Source organism: Nipponia nippon, unplaced genomic scaffold (assembly GCF_047370975.1).
Source record: "Nipponia nippon isolate SJK-2023a ecotype South Korea unplaced genomic scaffold, ASM4737097v1 scaffold_1, whole genome shotgun sequence".
Taxonomy (NCBI): Eukaryota; Metazoa; Chordata; class Aves; order Pelecaniformes; family Threskiornithidae; genus Nipponia; species Nipponia nippon.
This window is the reverse complement of record NW_028262290.1, coordinates 156,839,136-156,858,585: the sequence shown is the minus strand read 5'-3', so window position 1 is coordinate 156,858,585 and position 19,450 is coordinate 156,839,136. Positions and strand designations below refer to the sequence as shown.

The window sequence follows — 19,450 nt, the reverse complement described above, 5'->3', positions numbered from 1 at the left end:
TTAAGTGAAAAAAAGTATATATACATATATATATATTTTTTTTTCTGTACAGCAAAGGGAAAAAAGAACTGTTGTGAGAATTTATACTGATTACACTAAGGTAAAGCTTCAATCATACCATGGTGTACTGTGAGGGACACAATCTACCTATTGAGGTTTTGTATGAATAAAATCAAAAACATGATTTTGAAAAAGTAAGCCTAAATGTTTCAGAATTTAGAGTACCTATTATAAGGCTAAAAATATGTCAAGCACTAGATGTCATTAACAGTTGATATCTTAAAAGAACATGAGGCAATGTAGGTAGAGATAAAATCTGTAGATAGAGATAAAATCTGTAGATAAAGAAATGCAATTAATATAGAAATAGAAAAGGAAAACAAATTCCTTAGTAATAAACAAATAAGGATGAAAACACTGGTGCTGCAATGATAAAAAACAGTCCTATGTTGAATATGTAAATGTGCGATAATTATAGATTAATGGTACAAAATGGCATAATTAGTTTGGATATGCTATATTGTTATTCACAGTTTCCAAAAGTAGCATTATTAGAGAATACAGCAGCTAAAGAAGTAATCTCATGCTTGAATTGATATTTGCTGATATTCCAAGTGTGGGAACAACTGATAATGAACTGCAATTTGATTTTTGTTTTAAAAACATATTATGTACCCATATCACTTCAAGCCCAGTGTATGCCCAGTCCAATGGTCCTGTGGAAGGTGTTAATTTTTTTTAAAGAATGGTCTAAGAGAATAAGAATGAAGTTCAGAACTGCATGTGGCATTATTAACAGGGCACCATGTTAATGAATAAACAACCCAAATAGAAAGACCTTCTGCTGTTGAGCTGTTGCTCAGTCTAATGCCGAGAACGAGGCCATCCAGAGGAGGCCTGGTGAGCTTGCTCAGTGAAGTCCAACCAGAACAAGAAGAGGCATCTTTAGTTTCTTCAACCGGAGGAAGAAACAGAGAGTCTCCAAATTTCAAAGATCAGAAAGACAACAAGCTGTGGAAGAGACTGCACAGAGAACTTCGTGGAAAAGACTAAGCATTAATGCAGAGGTTAAAATCCACAAGGCACTGCAGAGATCTTCAAAACAAAGGAAGCAAGGGAGGAATTGATCGTCAGCCTTTGATATTTGCATTATATTACCACTAATTTCAATGTTTCCTTCAGAAGAAGAGCTGTAAAGTTATCTGGGCCACAAAGAATTTCATACATTCTGATCCCAGTCAGCAATTGTCACTGCTAGTTGACAGAAACATGACACACAGGAGACATGCAGACCTTTTCTCCTTTCTATCAAACATATTAGTTAATGTGTTATTTTATCAAAAACACAAGTAAAATCTCTGATTGATCATTCTTTTTAAGCAAAAATTATATGATGCTATTGTGTTGACATACCTATCTTCCAAAAAAGCAACATTCAAATGATGCAAAATCAGAAAGCTTTATACAACAGTGTTATGAATGCAGATAAAACTAAATATATATTAAAAAGTTTTTTTCTGTACTTTCAAATATCTTTCCCACAAAACATAGAATCTGCTTTGGCCCTATAATCATTTTTTGTAATGCAAATACATTCTTCATAAGTACTAATTTCCTGGAAAGAACATTTTTCATAAATGTCTTATATGGCAAAGAAAAAGTCAATGCCATATCAGATTATGTCTGGTAAGCAGATTCCAAAGTGTATTCTTTCTGCTGTTTTCTAAAATAAAACTTCTTGCTTTTCCTGAAACTCATGCATAGTTTTCTGAAGTTCTATTTAGGTTTTGAAGACCAAACAAAATATCAGAGGTGCTTTAGCACTTAACAAAGGCAGTAATTTTTTGCAACTTTTTCAGTGCGTTATTGTCCATTGAGCCAAAAAGTTAAGGCAGTGTGACAGGTATACCAGAAGAAGGTAAATATGTCCAGTCCCGGCTGAGTTCCTCCAGTGTAGCATGTCATAGGGTTTATTCTTCAATTCCTGGCTTCAGCAGCCATCTAGGAGAAGAATTTGTTAAGTACACAGATGTCTGGAGCAAGCTGATGCCTGGGAAATTTGATGTAAATGCACTGCTCCATTCAAGTAAAACTATATTTTTTTTCCTGAAGGCCAAAAGAAGATTTTGCCTTCCTTTATATCAATATTTGAATTTAAAGAAAAACCTGCTTTCTCCTACGTCTCTTGTTTTCAGCTTTCCATATACCTCCATAATGATGTGATTATCAGCTTGCAAATATGTGCAAGAACTGCATTATTCCTTTTAAGTTTATTTCAAAACTGAGCATGTAAAGGTTTACTTTCAAGTCCGTTACCTTCGTTGCAGTAACAAATGATACTTTGCCTTGAAAAATAGTCCCAACTGAAATATTTAGCAACCCTTTCGTACTTCACAAGCTGCATGTGACAAGTCACATTCATTTCAATTTTCAAGTTAACTGATTGTAAATCATTTTAGTTTTTAAAACAAATTTGCTCTAAGAGTATAAAACTATTTCTAGCAAAGTTATATTAATCACCTCACACTTAACTGGTTAAAATTAATTTAGAACAAATATTTTTTTTCTCCCTGTCAAGAGCTTTCTGGGTTGCAAAGAAGACAAACGAGGAAAAAAGTGCTATTTTTTCAAACAGTATGTAAATCTGTTGCCTATTTTCACAGCTCATGAGCCTCTCAAGAATATCTTGCTGACTTGAGGTAAATGAATTTAAAAGTGTATCCTACTCTTTTTGGTTCTCCTAATAACACTGTTGATATTTGAATATCTTAAGCAGGACTTTCTTCATAATAGCCTAACAGAAATTGCTTTCCTTGAAAGTAAAGTTTAGAACAAGAAGGTATTGTAGCAAAAATTCAGTAGCTACAAGCACACCCAGAAATCATTTAGTAATGACTTCAACTTACATAAACAAAAGACATTTATCTGATCTGTTTTCCAAATAGTCATGCTGCACAGTTTCTTCAGTAGAGTGACAACAGCTGTAATTTAGTTAAAATTTAAGCAGAACAGAAGACAGAAGCTGAACTACCGATTATTAGTCTAACATACCTTGTTTCTAATACACAGTATCCTATCAAACTGTGCTAGCAACAGTGTCCACCAGGAATACAGCAAACACAAAAATATGACTTCTAGCTTAGGAGAACCATATACCAAGCACACAACGCTGAGAAAGTAAGAACGCTGTGAAGCGCTTCTGTATGCTTGAACTTTCCTTAGATTTTTTCCCTAAACACGCGCAGTGGCCACTCCCAGAGGCAGAATCCTAACTCAGATGGACACTACTTGTGACCCTGAGCAAATACCCTTGTTCTGATGTCTTTAAAGAAGTCTGTCCTTCAGGCTCCATCTCTGAGCTCTTTCTTCTAGCAATGCTCATTGCTATGGCAGCTGCACTTTCACAGTTAGTATACCATGTTACCAGCTAGTCTGAACCACTGGTTAGAAACTATTCTATGAAATAAATGTAAATCCCTGTTGGAGTAAGCAAGTTGAGAAATACTACTGTTCTCTTTTATTATTGCTTATATTTCAAGTACTATTTATGCATTCACGCTTGATTTATAATGTACCATGATTAGTCCTTCTATCTCATTTTCCATGCTTCTAATCGTACAGGTCAACCATCAGTGTGAAACCATGTTTCCACAATCTTGCTAAGAATCTTAGTGATGCAATCACTTTGCCTTCATGATAATATTGTTGGGACAAGAAGAAAACAAAGCATTTTATCATCTCTTTAATCCATTTCAGTAAAAAAATCTATTTTGTGCATTTTACCTCAAACAGGGAAGTATATAGATGATTTAGCATTTTGGTATATTCCAAGTGTCTTCTCCCAAGTTAGACAAGAAGACTCAGAAGATCAACCATAGGGACAAGTATTTCCGCTACCTTCAGGCACTACTCATTCACCCCTCTATGCTGATACTTCCTTCATTCCCCTTTTCCAATGATTTCGTCCTATCTAAACAGCATCAGTGATTGTTCTGTTTATCAGACAATGAGAAAAGTTTCAACTCCTTATAAATTATAATTTATACCACTACCAATTTCAGAAAGTGATTCATCATGTTTCAGCAACTGTGAGAAGGGTTTTTCCCATACAGATAGTCACATTTATAAAACCTGAATCTGCAGAAAATCTACTTCATAAAGGGTATTTTGAAAGATTTGACTGTCTCAAGAACAGTGTGAGTGAAAATGGGATGAACAAGGGTATTTGAATGCTAATAGATCATTCCTTTGTAGGAAACACTAATATTCCAAGGCATTAATTTCTATCATCAATCTACTAGTAGATAGTGTAGGTGAAGATAGACTCAATGTGTAAAGAAGACATAAAAGCTATACCATTATGAAACCTGAATTCATTTTTAGTTAAAGTCCTTTATTAAACAGATTATCATCAAGTGTGTCACTCATCTAAGCCCCTGTTGCATGCTTCCTTACTGTAGTAAACATTTTGAGCTGGCACAATCACAAGTGATATTTGCTATTCATATCATGTTGTCCTTTGTTTTATAGCACCTGACCATAAAATCTTCCATTTGGACCTTGATTCAAATATAGGCATGACAGAAGTGTTCAGCAAATAGGAAAGAAAGAGAACATAAATTTTATGAGGCTTTTTATGGATTTTTTTTTTTTTAATTCTATGGAAATAGATATCAACAGACTATTGCTAGAAAAAAACAGGAGATTAGTAATACAGCACGATGACATCAGGAAGGAAACAAAAAAGAAAAACTAAGTCACATAAGAAAAATAAATAAACAAATAAAACCCTAGAAAACCACTCAAGTTAGTAACCTCTAAAGAATCTGGTCCTTAATTGTATATATGCCTAATAAAAATAGAAAGTGTTCAATATAGAGATTATTAAAAGTTTTACTTATTGTGGGACTTGCTATATAGTCTTCCAAGTGAAATTTGTCCTGCTCTTTACAAAAAGGAGAGAATTGATGCTGTCCCCTATGCCTTCCAGGGAAGTTGGGCATCACCAAGTGCAGCTAGCCATTACTCTTTTGGAAAGGACAAGAACTGGGTATTACATAGATAAAGGAAATAAGACCTTTGAAAAAGAGAAGCCCTTTCTTGAGGTTACCTGAAACTTTTGTGTGGGCTTGACAACGTCTTGCTTATCTAGACTGCAGAAATGGTCATAATGTTTTGCACACAATTTGCAGGAGAACAGCATTAACTGTGCAAGTGACCATCACAGCCAGCGAACATGACCTAAGGGCTGGATGTATTACATCTGATAGCACCAGCAAACAGCAGAGTCTTCTCTGAGCCACCTGATGTCAGTAATCCATTAATCTGATAGCCTGTATTGATTCTACTCCTTCCATATTTCCGCCCTCACTAAACACTTCAGAATTTGCCAAGGATACTGAGAGTACAAAAAAAGAAAAAAAAAAAAAAGTGATTTTTATCACATCAATCATTTTAACAAGGGCATTCTAGCATTCTATTATCTTCTACAGATATATTTAAGATTCTCATCACTGGGATACCCACAGGCCACAAAAACTGCCTGCAAAAGTTTTATATCAGTTCAAAGCATATACACATTTGTATATGCACCTCTAAATGTCACGAGTAAAGAAAGACAAAAGCAAAAGTACTTTCATTCTCCACCATGGTTTCAATCTGTGTGTTCCTTGTCATTCTCTTGCTATGAAAAAATATGACAAGTCCAGATTTCAATGCCTAAATTTCCTTAAAAGAAGCACACTGCAGTTTACTGCAACAGATACATCCAGGGATGTGGTTTGATGATAACAGAGATCCTAGGGGAGGTCAGTTTATTGATCAGAGAAGCACTTAGTAGGGGAAGGTTACATGAATTCAGTTGAACTAACTAAAATGTTATGGCAGTCAGGGAGGTAGAGACATGTAAGTGTCATTTGAGATGGCCTGGGGTATCCCATCAGCCTCTATATGTGCCCCTCCAGAAGGGCGTGGGTCTCCTGCAGGTCCCTCGCCTCTGACATCCCTGTGGAGGAAGTTTTACATAGGACTCATTGCCGATATTCAGGCAACGTAAATGAGCGCTGGCTGTCTGTGCAAGCATAATCAATTTAGATACCAATTTAAGTGTCTTAGTGACATGAATTTAGCCCTGCTTCTTCACTATATTCAGAGAGCAGATACAAGCTTTTCCACTCATACAGTGTTGCTCTGATGAAACAGTATTTTCATAAATTTGCTTGCATAACTTAGCCTCTAGAACATAACAAGTGAAAGACCCACAAGTACTATTCACATGTAACTGTTAATCAGCCAGGATTTACTACAACCAAGTTCTGTAGAGTTTGCTTCATTTGGATGGGCTGCTGGACAGGAAATAAATCCCTGGAAATTTTTGAATCCATTAAATCAGTCGTCTCCAAACTAGAAGCCCAGCCTCTAAGTATAGTCATGAACTTCCAAGAATCAATTTTTTCTCATAACTAAACTAGTTAATGCTAATACAATACTACTAGTTTGTAACTGCAAAATATGTAGGAACAAACACCCACACAAATGATGCAAGAGCAAAATTAACCATTCCAACAATCCTCTTGGAACAATTGAGATCACAAAGATTTCTTGGTCCTGTGGCTGTCTACTACAGAGGTATATTTCATGTATTAGTACCTAAAAAGTTTGTTGAAACAAACCTTATTGGTTTTCACTTTATCCAAGTTTTGATTTGTTAGCTCAAGTTATGCCATTGAGAAGCTAGAACATCCTTTCCAGCTTTGGAAAGAGCACAGAGATTAACTTCAGAAAGCTGAATAAAAATTAAAAGGAATGCAGTATATACAGCTTGTAATGAAATCAGAGCAGTTTTACTTATCTGAATTCATTAGAAAGTAAAGAACTGTTTCTAGCTCACTAGAAGTTGTGTTTTCTGCCCACACACCCTGAAATATGCTGTGGTGCAAAACTATACAAGGCAAATTATTTTTCTTTCCTGCTGATTTATTTATACGACACCAGCATTCATAGATGCTAAAATTGTATTGCATAGTGTCTAGTGTCAGTCACAGATACGCACTACATAGAGAGGAAGCACCTCTCCTGAAATTTCTTCACTAAGTCCCTGTTGCAGATTCAGTGAGTCAGATGGCTTTTTACTTTTATAAACTCTGAGCTACTGGGCCTGAAACACACCGCGTTCGAAAACTGAAGACGTCACCTCAGAGGCAGCACAAAATAATTGTAAACCCCAGTGCAACTAACCCTACTCAAGAGCTTTTACTATACCTCTGTGTGAGAGCTTCTCCAGGATGATCCTTAGGCGCTGAAGAACAGGGGGTGAAATGTCATATTTATAGATGTCTATTACTGGCACTCGCTGACATCTCCCAAATATTCCATCTGCAGGAGAGAGAAAAAGAAAAGGAAGAATATACATTTTGTTTTCTGAGAGGAAGAAATGCGTGATGAGATGCGCATTTCCAATGTATCCTAATTATATACTGAAGCAACCTTTTAGAAGACACTTAAAAAAGCTATCAAAGGACTCCTGAAGTCATAAGACAGGGTATTTTCTACCAAAATAAATAAATACTGGAAAGATACTAGTTGGAGGAAGATTCTATTGTACAATTTATGCATACAGTTTATTTTATAAAGTGATTTCAGACTTCTGCCTCCAAATCTTTTGATGTAAGACTTCTTTACTGACAATTCAGTGGGAAAAAAAAATTAACGTTCAGTGCCTACTATGCTGCAGATGAAAAGTGCAGCATCCAGAAATATAAATATTAATTTGCAGAAACTATGAGGATTTGCTGAAACATTTTTAATGCAGGAGCTGTGTGTTAGGCATTGGTAAATGAGAACTGAATCCGTAATGGCTAGCAAAGACTCATTTCAAGAAGTACCCTCTAATGAATGCAATAAAAGAAAGCTGCTCACAGAACAATGAGATATTAATGTGGCCTAATTTATTTAGCTCCATTCCATTTGTCTAAAATGACAGACTCTTCTCATCAATGTCTTTTCAAATCACACCTTCTAATTAATTTAGCTTCTTATTAGTCTTTATTTAGAGAATTGTTCATTTTGAGACAAGCTTCCTGTGTATGTGTGGGAGGAACAGGGAGTTCAAACATTCAAATTACCTTTCTCTCTTTCATACAAAAGACTAATTCAGAGCCTAGGTGCTTCACATACAATCTGACCATCTGCAATTCTAGGCCTCTGAGAAAGAAAGTGGTTTCATTTATTGTTCAAAACAGTTCTCTTCTATATGGTGATCCAAGGAAGCAATTTAAATGCAACAAGTTTAATTAGCAAAATATTCTACTGCAGTACTAGTTTTAACACAGTAATTACTTCTGCTCTGATATTACATCTATGCTCAAAAAGGATAGCTACATCAGATTAGCAGAAAATAACGGCAGGTATTAATTTGCAAACGTCCATTACTTTCTCTGCTGCTTCACAGAGCTAAAAGACTACAAATGGGAACTACTGGCCCAGCTGTTCACTAAACACAAATAATGGCATAAAAGAAAATAAACCAACCCAGGATGCAGAAAAAGGGTATTATTAGCCTTAGCTGTTAAACACAAATACCTCATTGAAATTAGCCAACTTTTGCTTTCTTTGCCTTTCCAATCGTCCTGTCACTTAAAACTGCCAAATTAAGTTAATCCAAATTAAAAACTTACCTCTGTGTCTAATTTTGTTATTGGAAACTAGGTTTAACTTAGAAACGGCGCACACAGATCCGGTTTATGTTTCTGCCATATAATATATAAAGAAGCCTAACAGCAGATCAAAATATTCATCTCCATTTAAAAATCTGTTGCAGTTGGAAATAAGCTGAATATATAAATATCCCTCACTTGTAAGTAGATGAATAACAGGAATAAATGAGGTCTCGATTCAGAAAGGAATAGAAGAACATTTTAGTGTTTAAGAGCAAGATTGTTCAAAATGAAACATGACTTGAAATAGCCAGCTCTATTTTGGAATACCACCCTTACTGGCTACAGACAATTAGGGCAAAATCTATGTTTGTATAAACAACTAATATTCCATGATTTTTTAAAGATAATGCACATTAAAAATAATTATAATCTTATAATTATAGTCCAGAAAAGCATACACATTCAGCATGAACTAAAGTTTTTTGTATTAAGTGTCATTTAAAGATATCTCAAAAGCTAATTCGCTCACAAACTCTAAGAGACCTAAACTTTTTTCTAAAACCAGCGTTTTCCAAAACCTTTAGCCTACTGCCTTTGAATAGAACAAAACCTATTTAAATTCTAAAATTAACAATTAGCACATGAGTCTGAGCTGCATCATACAATCTATCCAAAACCACTAGGACTGCTTAGGGAGAAACTGCAAGTTATTTTGGCTTTTGTACTTGAAATATGGGCATAATAAGCTTTGAAGAGGCTGCAATCAAATAGTGCTCTGCTCTGCGAAATGCAGTACTAGGAGAGTTGAGAAGGAGCAGTATGCCCCAAGGAGCGGTTGGCAAATACCATCTCTAAAATACAGAGGGTCTTTATAGCGGGGGTTACAGTTGGACTTGAATTGTGCAAATAGTAGATTTCATAGTTCAGTTCAGTAGCTTTTTTAAAAAAGTAGGAATTTTCCCAGGTTTTTCTGTTTGTTTGGATTTGTTTGGTTGTGGGTTTTTTTGGTTTTATTTGATTGCAAGGTTTCTGTGGCAAGATTTAATACCTAAAAAATTAAATTGAGGTTGAGCATTCACTTTCAGGGTATATTTTAATTAAACCTTCTTAAAATTGCATAAATTGTGGGGAAAAAAAGGCAGGGGAGAGTGATTTTACAAAAAAAATATTTGTAAAAGTTCCCTCTCTTTTTCTTTCCAAGAAATCTATTTGGCAGATGCGGCCCAAATTCAGAAATGGCTTTGGTGATAGCACAAACCTCATTTTTACTTAAATTACAGCTAATGTTTAAAAACTGTCCAGCTTAGCCTGCTATGGACTATCCAAAACCACTGTGATCTTTACAGTGAGGAAATACTTGGGGCGTCTTTCCAGACCAGCTGCACCCAGGTCTGGCACAGGGCGACGTGGGGCTGTTGTAGTGTGTTGGTGTTCGAGCACCCTGTTGTGCACCCGTTTGTCCTCTAGCAGCCTCCAATGAGCGAATTACCCAAAGCTGTCATGAAGCAAAAAAGAAAATGGAAAAACTCCCAGATTTTACAGTAAATGTCATACGGCTAAGGGTGTTCAAAGCATGAGTGATGCTTTAATAACCGCCATCCAGGGAAAAGCCCTGTATGCCTATAGTCCTTAAGAGTGTGTTCATTCTGAACTTTGATTAAAATTGTATTTTGAGACAGAACGTAATATGCAAAAGACATCTGCTCTTTACACATGCCCAGAATGAGGGAAGGTTGAGACAACCGATCAATATACACATATGGTTGCTATTAAAGTGCTATCATTTGCTAACCATTAGCAAAAAGTAGTATCTGAAATTTCCATAGTAATATCTTTTAAGTTATACTTAGACCTGGAAACATCTGCGTTAACAGCGTGGTAATGTTGACTTTTAGACAGCTTCTACATTTGTTTCCAAAGAAGAGACTAAAACAAAAGAATAATATACAGAAGGAGACATTGAGATACTTTTTTATGTATTTGGCTATTTTGCTAATAGATTTAATAGTTGAGAAAGGACATCAGCCTAAATTTTTGTGAGCTGTTTAAAATCTTGAATTTTGACAAATATATATTACAAAGTTAGACGCTAAGATTAAAAGACACAAATTTAACCTAACCCAGGTGCCCAAAAATATCTCAAATAGTGGCAGATGAACCTCTTTTATTAGAGACAACATCCTGGAGCATGGTACACGTATTTACACTGAATACTTATCAACTTATAGTGGAAAAAATACAATTGACAGATTAAACAGTGAACAAGTCAAAACACAAGTTCTGGAAGGATGATTTTTGAGAGAGAGTTAGAAGCAAATGGAAAACTCCCATCTTAATTCATTATTATTGCCCATTTGTGATGAATTAGTGGATATTTATGCTCTCTATTACCTACTGAGGAAGGAAGCACCAGGTTACATTCATGACTGACATCTAGGTACTGAATTATATAAAAGGAGAGCATGAAAAACTATAGTCTGAAACACAGTTTTGAAAAGTGGATTGTGCCAACAGGTTCTCTTGGTAAGGTAGACAGGCATCGCATGCTTAACAGGTACTAAATAGTCTTTGGAAATGCACTGAGTGACCACCTTCACATTGAAAGCAAGACATTGCAGCTGCTGATTTATTCAATTCATTTTAAGTAGTGTTTCCTACAAAAAAAAACCCGTGTATAATAAGTTGTCCTTGGCTAGAGAAACATATCCCATCCTGGAACCACCAGGTATGGCTAATCTGACAATTGAAACTAAGAAGTACACAAGACTTGGCACAGTTTTGAATAACACCAGCAAAAAAAGAATAAGTTCTTGTTGAATATATTTTGCTACTGAGCAAAGCTATGAGGACTGGTAGAGACACTGGAGTTTGTCTGCAGGCTGATGAAAGTTTGATAGATGTAAATTAAAAGATTGTGCTCTGCAGTAATTAATTATTTAGAACTACATGCAGTGAAATTTTCACATTGTGCTGACAAGTGACCTTTGCAAAGGAGCCTTCAAGCAGATGCTTTGAAGCACCCAGTTCTTCTGCTCTTCAAACTTTCTGCAGCAGCTGGAGAGGAAGCGGCTCTCCAGACAGTGACAGTATTCGCATACATGGGTCGACCAACACTTCAGCTTCCTTACGCTAATTACCTGACAATTGACAAAAAATTATAAAGTAGAGCTTTGTATAAAATCTAAGTTTTGCCCCATATCGCAGGCAGAAAGTCCACAGACCCAGCAGTGTGTCAAATGGCATCTGCTGCCAGCACTGACTGTAACATTATGCCTTTGCATAAGTCAATCAGAGAAATTCCTCTAATGTTTCTGCAGAGTTTTCAGTGGGCAGCGTTCTTCAGCAACTTAACCTTCTGTAAGAAAAGAATTCTTTCTTCTCACTGAATATGTACATTACTTCACACTTCTTCCCCAAGCTATTTGTTTAAGGTGCTGTAAGGTCCAAGAGTCGTCCAGGACTAATGAAAAGGCCAGTGCTTGATGTCTTATAGCCCAAGGTTAGAGCCCAAGTTGCCTACTGGAAATATTAAATCATTTTCCAATGGGAAGCATAATAGTTGCATCTCAAAAGTCTCATGATACTGGACTTCAAGGTCACAGATGTTAAATGTTTTAGGAAGTATGAAGGAAATTGTTAAAGTATTTTACTCTTCTCTCCCTGCTGTTTGTCTCCAGTATGGTATTTGTTTTCAAAATCCTTTCCCCCCAAAAAAAAAGCATTATAAAAAAAACGTTACAGTTCCTTCAAGAGGACATTAAGTTACATAACAGGAGGCTTATTTCAGAAGACATAGTCCACAAACCCACATTCAACATTTACAAGAAAGCTCTTCAGCAAACAGCATATTTTTAATATTCCATTTATTAAAAAAGATTTGTTCATAATTTATAACTCTACTTTTAAATTCTCTTTAAGCGAGGTAGATATCATACAGACAGAGCAACAGTGGATTCTATAGTGTCATTTCTCATGCAATGTTTTGAAAATATTACTCAAATGCTTTCAAACAGCAAATGCTTACAAGTCTCACTGCAGCAGTTCATCAGAAAAGCTGCTGCCTGCCATCACGGTTAACTGCATTGCAAACCTGCAGCGCTCCACGGAGAATGCAGCTTTCCTAAGAGGCAATCTCCCCGTGCTAAACTTTTAAAACCTTTTTACCATTTTATTTTGCTTATCTCTGTGCAGCCTCAGTAGTCCTTGGTTATTTCCATTTCTGAGCAGTAATAGTGGCATCTAGTGGGCAGTTTCCTGCTCGGGGATGAGTCCTGGAGCACGCGCTCTTCACCTTCTAAAGTTACTGCTTGCAGATCCATTTGACTTCATCTGTAACACACAGCTATGCAGTTGCAGCCACCCTCAGTCCACCCTAGCCTTTAATGGCTGATAGGTATGTGGAAGTTTTACAGCAGTTATTTAAAATTAAGATATACAAGGCTGAGATATATAAGATATATATAAGGCTAAGATATTTGTTTCTAGAAGTAATGCATTATTAAGGCAAGCAAGCAAAGTGCGTACAGATTGTTTTAAAAAGCGTATGTGGTGGTATTCTGCTTTTACTAGTGTGTAAGACACAAAACATTATGCAATAAAAGTAAATCCTCAACTGTAAATAAAACACAAAGCATATTTTTGGTAGATTTATGTTGTAGATTTGATAGAAACACCATAAGAAGCAGAAAACAGCGATGTAAGATGTTCTAAACTTGAATTTATTTTTTTTTTTTATCCAACAAGAAAATACCATGCAGTGGATACTCTTACTAGCAGTTCAGTAAATACACTCTTCCTCCGCTACAAAACAAACTGCTGCCTGGAAGGCAAAGGTAACTTTGTAAATTCAGCTGAAAGCCAGACCACCTAACAGTCCTATAAAAGGACTCTAACAAGATTTAATGTCTTTCCTCGCCTCTTTGGACACAGGTATTTAAGAAAAAATGTGGATGGCCAGTCTGCTTTCAACCAAAAAAACCCAAAACCTAAAACCCCAGAATATTTCTGCTGATTGAAAGAATTGGATGGCATGTTAGTGATCATGAAAGTGCTCATATTAAAAGGTAAAAGTTAACATTAACAGCAGCATTAGTTAGCTGTTGTGCAAACATTGTGATAGTGCTGGGATTTGCAAAGCTCCACATCATCCCAAGGCACATCTGAGAGTGAATAGCTCCTCTGGGGTTTACAGTCCCCTTGTCTCAAGGAGTAATTCTGAGAGCAAGTTCTGGAGGACTCTCTTCTTCCTTCATCAAAAGAAGACATAACCTTCAACAGAGTGGGAATATCATTTTAGGACCAGTTTCTATACTAACCTGCTTATTTAAGTGGTGGATTATACGGTCCCAAAATATTACGCACACTTTCACTTGAGAGGTTTTTTTAAGTTACAACAGAAATATGTAAATTGCAGAGAAAGTAACTAAAAAATTATGCTCTCTCTTGAGTACAGCAAAAGGAGGGAAGGAAAGAATTGTGAAAAAGCTAGCTACAGTTTAACAAAGCAAGAAGAGAGCAGGCTTGCCATGAAAAGAAGTGCTGCCCGCTTCCAAAAAGCCCCTAAGTTAAGTTATTCAGCTAAGAGAAGGAGAGGTCCAGATTTCAATGCCTACTTTCTGCAATTCAGAGCACAGAAATGAACCTCAGTCTTAACAGGTCGTACACAGGCCTCCCAAACACAGAAATAATGGCCATGCCTTGGGAGGAAAGGGCAGGAGGGAGTTTAAGAAAAAGAAAAAGTAGAGATGAAAAGAAAGCAAGTCTTAAATTTTTGCTGCTAGGGCTAACGTTGCAGTTGAATAATGCTTGAATAACTTGGTACTTCTTAGAGAACCAAACCTGAATTTTCCACATCCTAGGTAACTATGTGGAATGAAAGCTGTGCTTTATGGCTCCATGGTAAGGACAGGAAAGGGTGACAAAGCAGTAACCAAATCAACACCTTCCCCATCCAGATGACCGCTGCAGTCCGTAAGCCACAGAAACGTTCTGCCTCTACTTTTGATCACCCAGAGACCCAGAGACCAACCCAGACTTGAGAAAACCTTTGAGGAAAAAACCAAGAAGTTCTAATTGTAATATATTAAGAGGAGTTCTCTAAGCAAAGCTACGTATTCAATATTAGCTATAATGTCTCTAAGAAAAAAGAGCTTGCAATCAAAAACATTTGAACAGCAACTCTTTTTTTTTTTTTTGTCAATGCTGGTACTAAAGAGAAAAGGGAGAAAAGACTTAAACATATAAATCCTCCTCCAAGAGGAAAAATACTTTAAATTCAAGTATAAGACAAGTAGTAGTAGGCTTACAATAAAGCTACCTCTTTTTCTTTAGCATATTTAGTCATTGGACTGCAAGATTAACATGTAAGTTTCTACTTTACCTTGCTATCTCTTTAGAGAGAAATCTGAGCCATGTACCACCCCCATCTAAAAAAAGCTATTTTTTTCCAGACGACAGAATACTGCACTATATTCTGACCACATCATTACCAGAAAGATATGAATAAACTAGAGAAGTGCAGAGAAAAAGGAAAGAAAGGAGGTAGCCACATAGATCCTAAGCATTGAACTATCTGATTCTTTATGGGAAAAGACTAAAAGTTTATGCAACCTGGTTGATTAATTATTTATGACATTATTGGGAGAAATGGACTGAAAAGACAAAAATGAACAATCTGAATCAGAACAAGTTTCAAGCAGGGAGAAACTATGCTGAAGCTGTTCAGCTCCCTCCTGGAAGAGTAATGGAGCTCCTATTGCTTGCACTGTTTAAAATTAAGCCAGAGCAATGGGGAATGATGAAACATGAACAATTCTTTCTTTTACTCAATATGCATTTATGAACAGAGGTTCCTGGAGGGACTAAGAATTTATTTATGGAAGCAATGAGATGCAAATATACTAATGCTTATTTATGCACACTAATTTTCCAAGTGTCACTGAGATGTACTTCAGTCACTTCAAGGATCCCCATTACATTTCGGTTGGTGCCAAGAACTACTTTGGTGCTGGCAATGTCTTCACTGTGTGATCAGACTGTAGCTGCTCTTGCATCTGTATTCCCAAGGCAAAAATAACTCTGCAAGGAAAAATGTTCAGCAAAATGGATTTCTGCATTAATTTTCATTTTGTATTAAAAACGAAGTAGTGAAAGTTTTAACTTGTGCTGTCTAAGTGCCAAAAGCTTACATTTTAAGAGTTAGATATTACGGGTTTGCAGGAGACAGTGTTCTCGTGAAAACATGACTAATGACCGTTCCATTCATATTCATCAGATACAGAATCTAATAGTTACAGCAAACTTGGTTTATTTCTGACCTTTGCCAAACTTGAAGCTTTCTAGATCTTTACAGGAAAATATTTATTGAGACAGCAGATTACTTTTGTAATCTGAGCTACTGAATTTATTCCTAAATGGAATTGACTTCAGACATGCATGAAATTATAGTAATAAAGATCTCCATCTTGTTCCCTAGCTGCAAAGTATTAGAAAAATTATGGAAAATTATGTTATGCCAACCTGAACAAATCAGCAGAAATTTTAAATGCATTCCCTTTATGAAGGGGAGGGGAAACCCTTATAAACTAGGGTAACTTCACAGAGTGCTGCACCCTGTGGACTGATTAAAACTGTTTGGAGCTATCTCAGCAATCCCTGCACCTTGCTTGAGTATAAAATATCAGCACACCTATAGAAGCCACGGCACATCAAGCCGCCTCTGGCAGCTTGCACACGGGCACTGGAACAGCCAAGAACCTCACCTCAGACTTTGACAGAGGGATGCTAACAGTTTCTGCTGAACAGTCTGGAGAGCATTAAAAATCTGACAGTTTTCAAGCAAACTGTGTTTTAAAATAGCTAAATATGATGTTACATACCTAGGACCACCTATGAGAAGCTGCATTCAGAAAAGTTATTTCTATCACAAAGAATTAGAGGTCTGGACGAGGCTGTGCCCCCGCCATTTGACAGAGCTTGAGCACCACCCGTAGCTTTGCTGACGGCAATAGGTGAAGGCCATGGGACATTACAGTCCTCCTTGGCTGGTTCAGGCCCCGGTGTTCAGTCTGAGACAATACCAGGGCAAAAATATTAATAAGGTTTGTGGATATAAAAGTTGGAATAAGGAGGTGATGTCATTCAGTATGCAGCATTCATGAGGTCAGTGTGGGAATACAGAGTTCTGGTGTCCAAATTTTAAAATGAATGATAAATTTTGGAAAGGACACTGAAAGAAGCAAAAGAGATTATCTACGGGCTGGAAAAAACCCTGCGGTGAAATGCCTTTTCCAGTGCAGAAGTCTTCAGAATAGAGGATGATCTTTTGTCTCTATAAGTAAGCCCTCAGACAGATGAAATGATACGGGAACAGAGATCTGGAACAGGACTGGGAGAAATTTCAGAAGTATTTAATTCTCCTCAGTTTTGTGTGTTACAGTTCATAACAACTTTTAAGATTTGCAAGTGTCTGAAATTATGGTAAGAATGAATCTGAAAAGCAAGATTTTTCTGCTTTTGCAATGGGTACAGAGACCCCTCAATGCATGTGAAATGTGCAACCCCAAATTGCTTCCTATTTTCTTCACAGAATAGATACAATTTACAGGAAATATTTAACATTTGAGCATACTTATACATTGTAATGTGCATTTTAAAATACTATATGCAATTAAAAGCCATTATTTAACTGGAGTTTAGGGGCAGAATTTAAGCTGCTCACAGCTTTAGATTCTCCTGCAATTTGAGTGGTTAAGTACAGAAGTTGTATGCTCAGCAGATATACTTCTTAAAAGAAGACAGAATAAATAAGAATAATTTTGAACAAAGTATTCATGCTACAAAAAGAGGAAATAACAGTTCATCAAAGATGCAAAATAAAAAAAACTTGAAAGCCAGGACTACAGGATGAGCAGAACAACCCACTGAAATAATGTGTTACTAATGAACACCATACTGTATCTTTCCAAATTTCTCCCTCATACTATATTGCTTATGAAGTGCCAGATTCTTGTTTGGGATGACAAAACTACACAGAAAATAGTATATCTGTTTGTTGTCTCTTCTTATACTCCAGCAGAATGCTCTTCCAGGCAGAAATCATCACTTTTTTTTTTTTAGTATGTTTTGATAGAGCTAACAAGAAGGATTGCAATCCTAAGTAAAGGAAAATACCTCTACCCAAAATCTATTATTCTGAAGCTTCTGTTGGATTATTGAAAATAACACACATTTAATTAATATTGCTGAACTTATGACACTTATTAGATGAATAACTATTCACCCAGATCTCTGCACAAAGGCTACTTTTCTTAAGAATGTCACCTCGGAATTTCACTCTTCTGCCAGTGTTTTGCCATTCCCCAGTTATTCAACCAGTCGAGCCTATATTCCCGTTCTGGCCAACAGAAAGCTTTGCAAAGACCTCTCCAAAGGCAAAAATGTAAACAGAATTGTACAATCATTAATGAAAGCAAAAGGATAAATCAGCATTTTAAAAATGTGAGAGGAAAAAGAAAATATAGTCCTGAAAAAGCCACCACCTTCTATCCCTAGCCATATTTCAGCTTTAATTTGCCAGTCAACAAAATCTTTCTCTGATGAAATGTAATTTGGGTATACTGAAACTAGAAAGATTTCCAAGCCATGTACAGATACAAACAGTTTTTGATGCATCCAGGCATTTTTGTTTAATCCACAATAGCATTTTGTCCCAAAGGCATCAACCAAAATAGTCAATTTTTATCTTTTAATCCAACTTCTGCACATCTAGTAACTGCAGTAATTCTACAGTGTATTTCATTTATTTCTTCAATGTCACTGAAAACAGGAGCCAGAGACAACTGTTAAAAATATTTGCTGCTATTTTCAGTGTTTATGAATGGACAATGTAGGAGCAGAACATCCCATTTCTCTCACATCTGGAGCAACACCCTTTCAAATAAAAATGTTCACCCTGAAGTCAAGAAAGCACCGTCCGGAAAGCAACCTGCAAATTTTAATAATTTCAAGATTTTAAAGGCTGCACCCTAAGTCTTTTGCACAAACTTCATTTGCCGCAAAGTTCATATTCTGCCTAAACCACTGACTGCTGTCATATTTGGTGCAACTTGTTATGGGTGGAAAGATAAGCAGCAGGGCAGCAAAAAGAGGAGGTTTATCTATGGCAGCTAATCTCCTCAATCAACAGCACTCAGCTCTGCTTAACAGCCGTTGCCAAGTAACGGGGACCAGCTTTTCTTATCGGCTTCATAATGTTTCATTGACTATTCAGACTAGAATAGAAAGCTGTGACACTCAGGGTTATAAGCAGCACAAAATGAAAATGGCATATTATGTGGTATGAAGAAGAGAAATCTTTTAGCCCTCACCTTATCTGGACAGTGACTGTTACTCCAAAAAAAAATCATCTATCATTTTCTGCTCTGCTTATTTTAATATCACAAAACAAACAGAAAAATATATCTACATAAACAAGATTTTTTTTTTTAACATTGTTGGCAGGTCCTCAGCAATTCATTGACATTACTGATACCTCTTATACAGAGAGACAAGAGTGGCGCAGATCCCTATTATATTACTAAAAAGCAAGCATTCGCTGCTTATTCTAAAGCTATTGCAGCAGCTTCAGTGCGTTGAGGGATGTCTTCTCACAGTAGGTGGGATATTCCTCAAACCTTGATAACCATGACCAGAATAAGACAATCTATGCAAAACTGACAACATTACATTTCTTTAACAGCATTACTACTTTTCTCTCCTGTCTTCATCTCTGCACAGATTCTGATTTTCTGTTT

At 36.4% G+C, this 19,450-nt stretch overlaps 1 protein-coding gene across 1 annotated transcript in view; it reads right to left on the bottom strand.

Annotated features, from left to right (window-relative positions):
- Positions 1–19,450, bottom strand: part of PTPRN2 (protein tyrosine phosphatase receptor type N2) — a 670,971-nt gene that overhangs the window by 489,404 nt on the left and 162,117 nt on the right. The window contains exon 3 of the mRNA XM_087729958.1: positions 7,261–7,374. Within this exon, the coding sequence (XP_087586084.1) occupies positions 7,261–7,374 (114 nt within the window). The remainder of the gene's footprint in view (positions 1–7,260; positions 7,375–19,450) is intronic.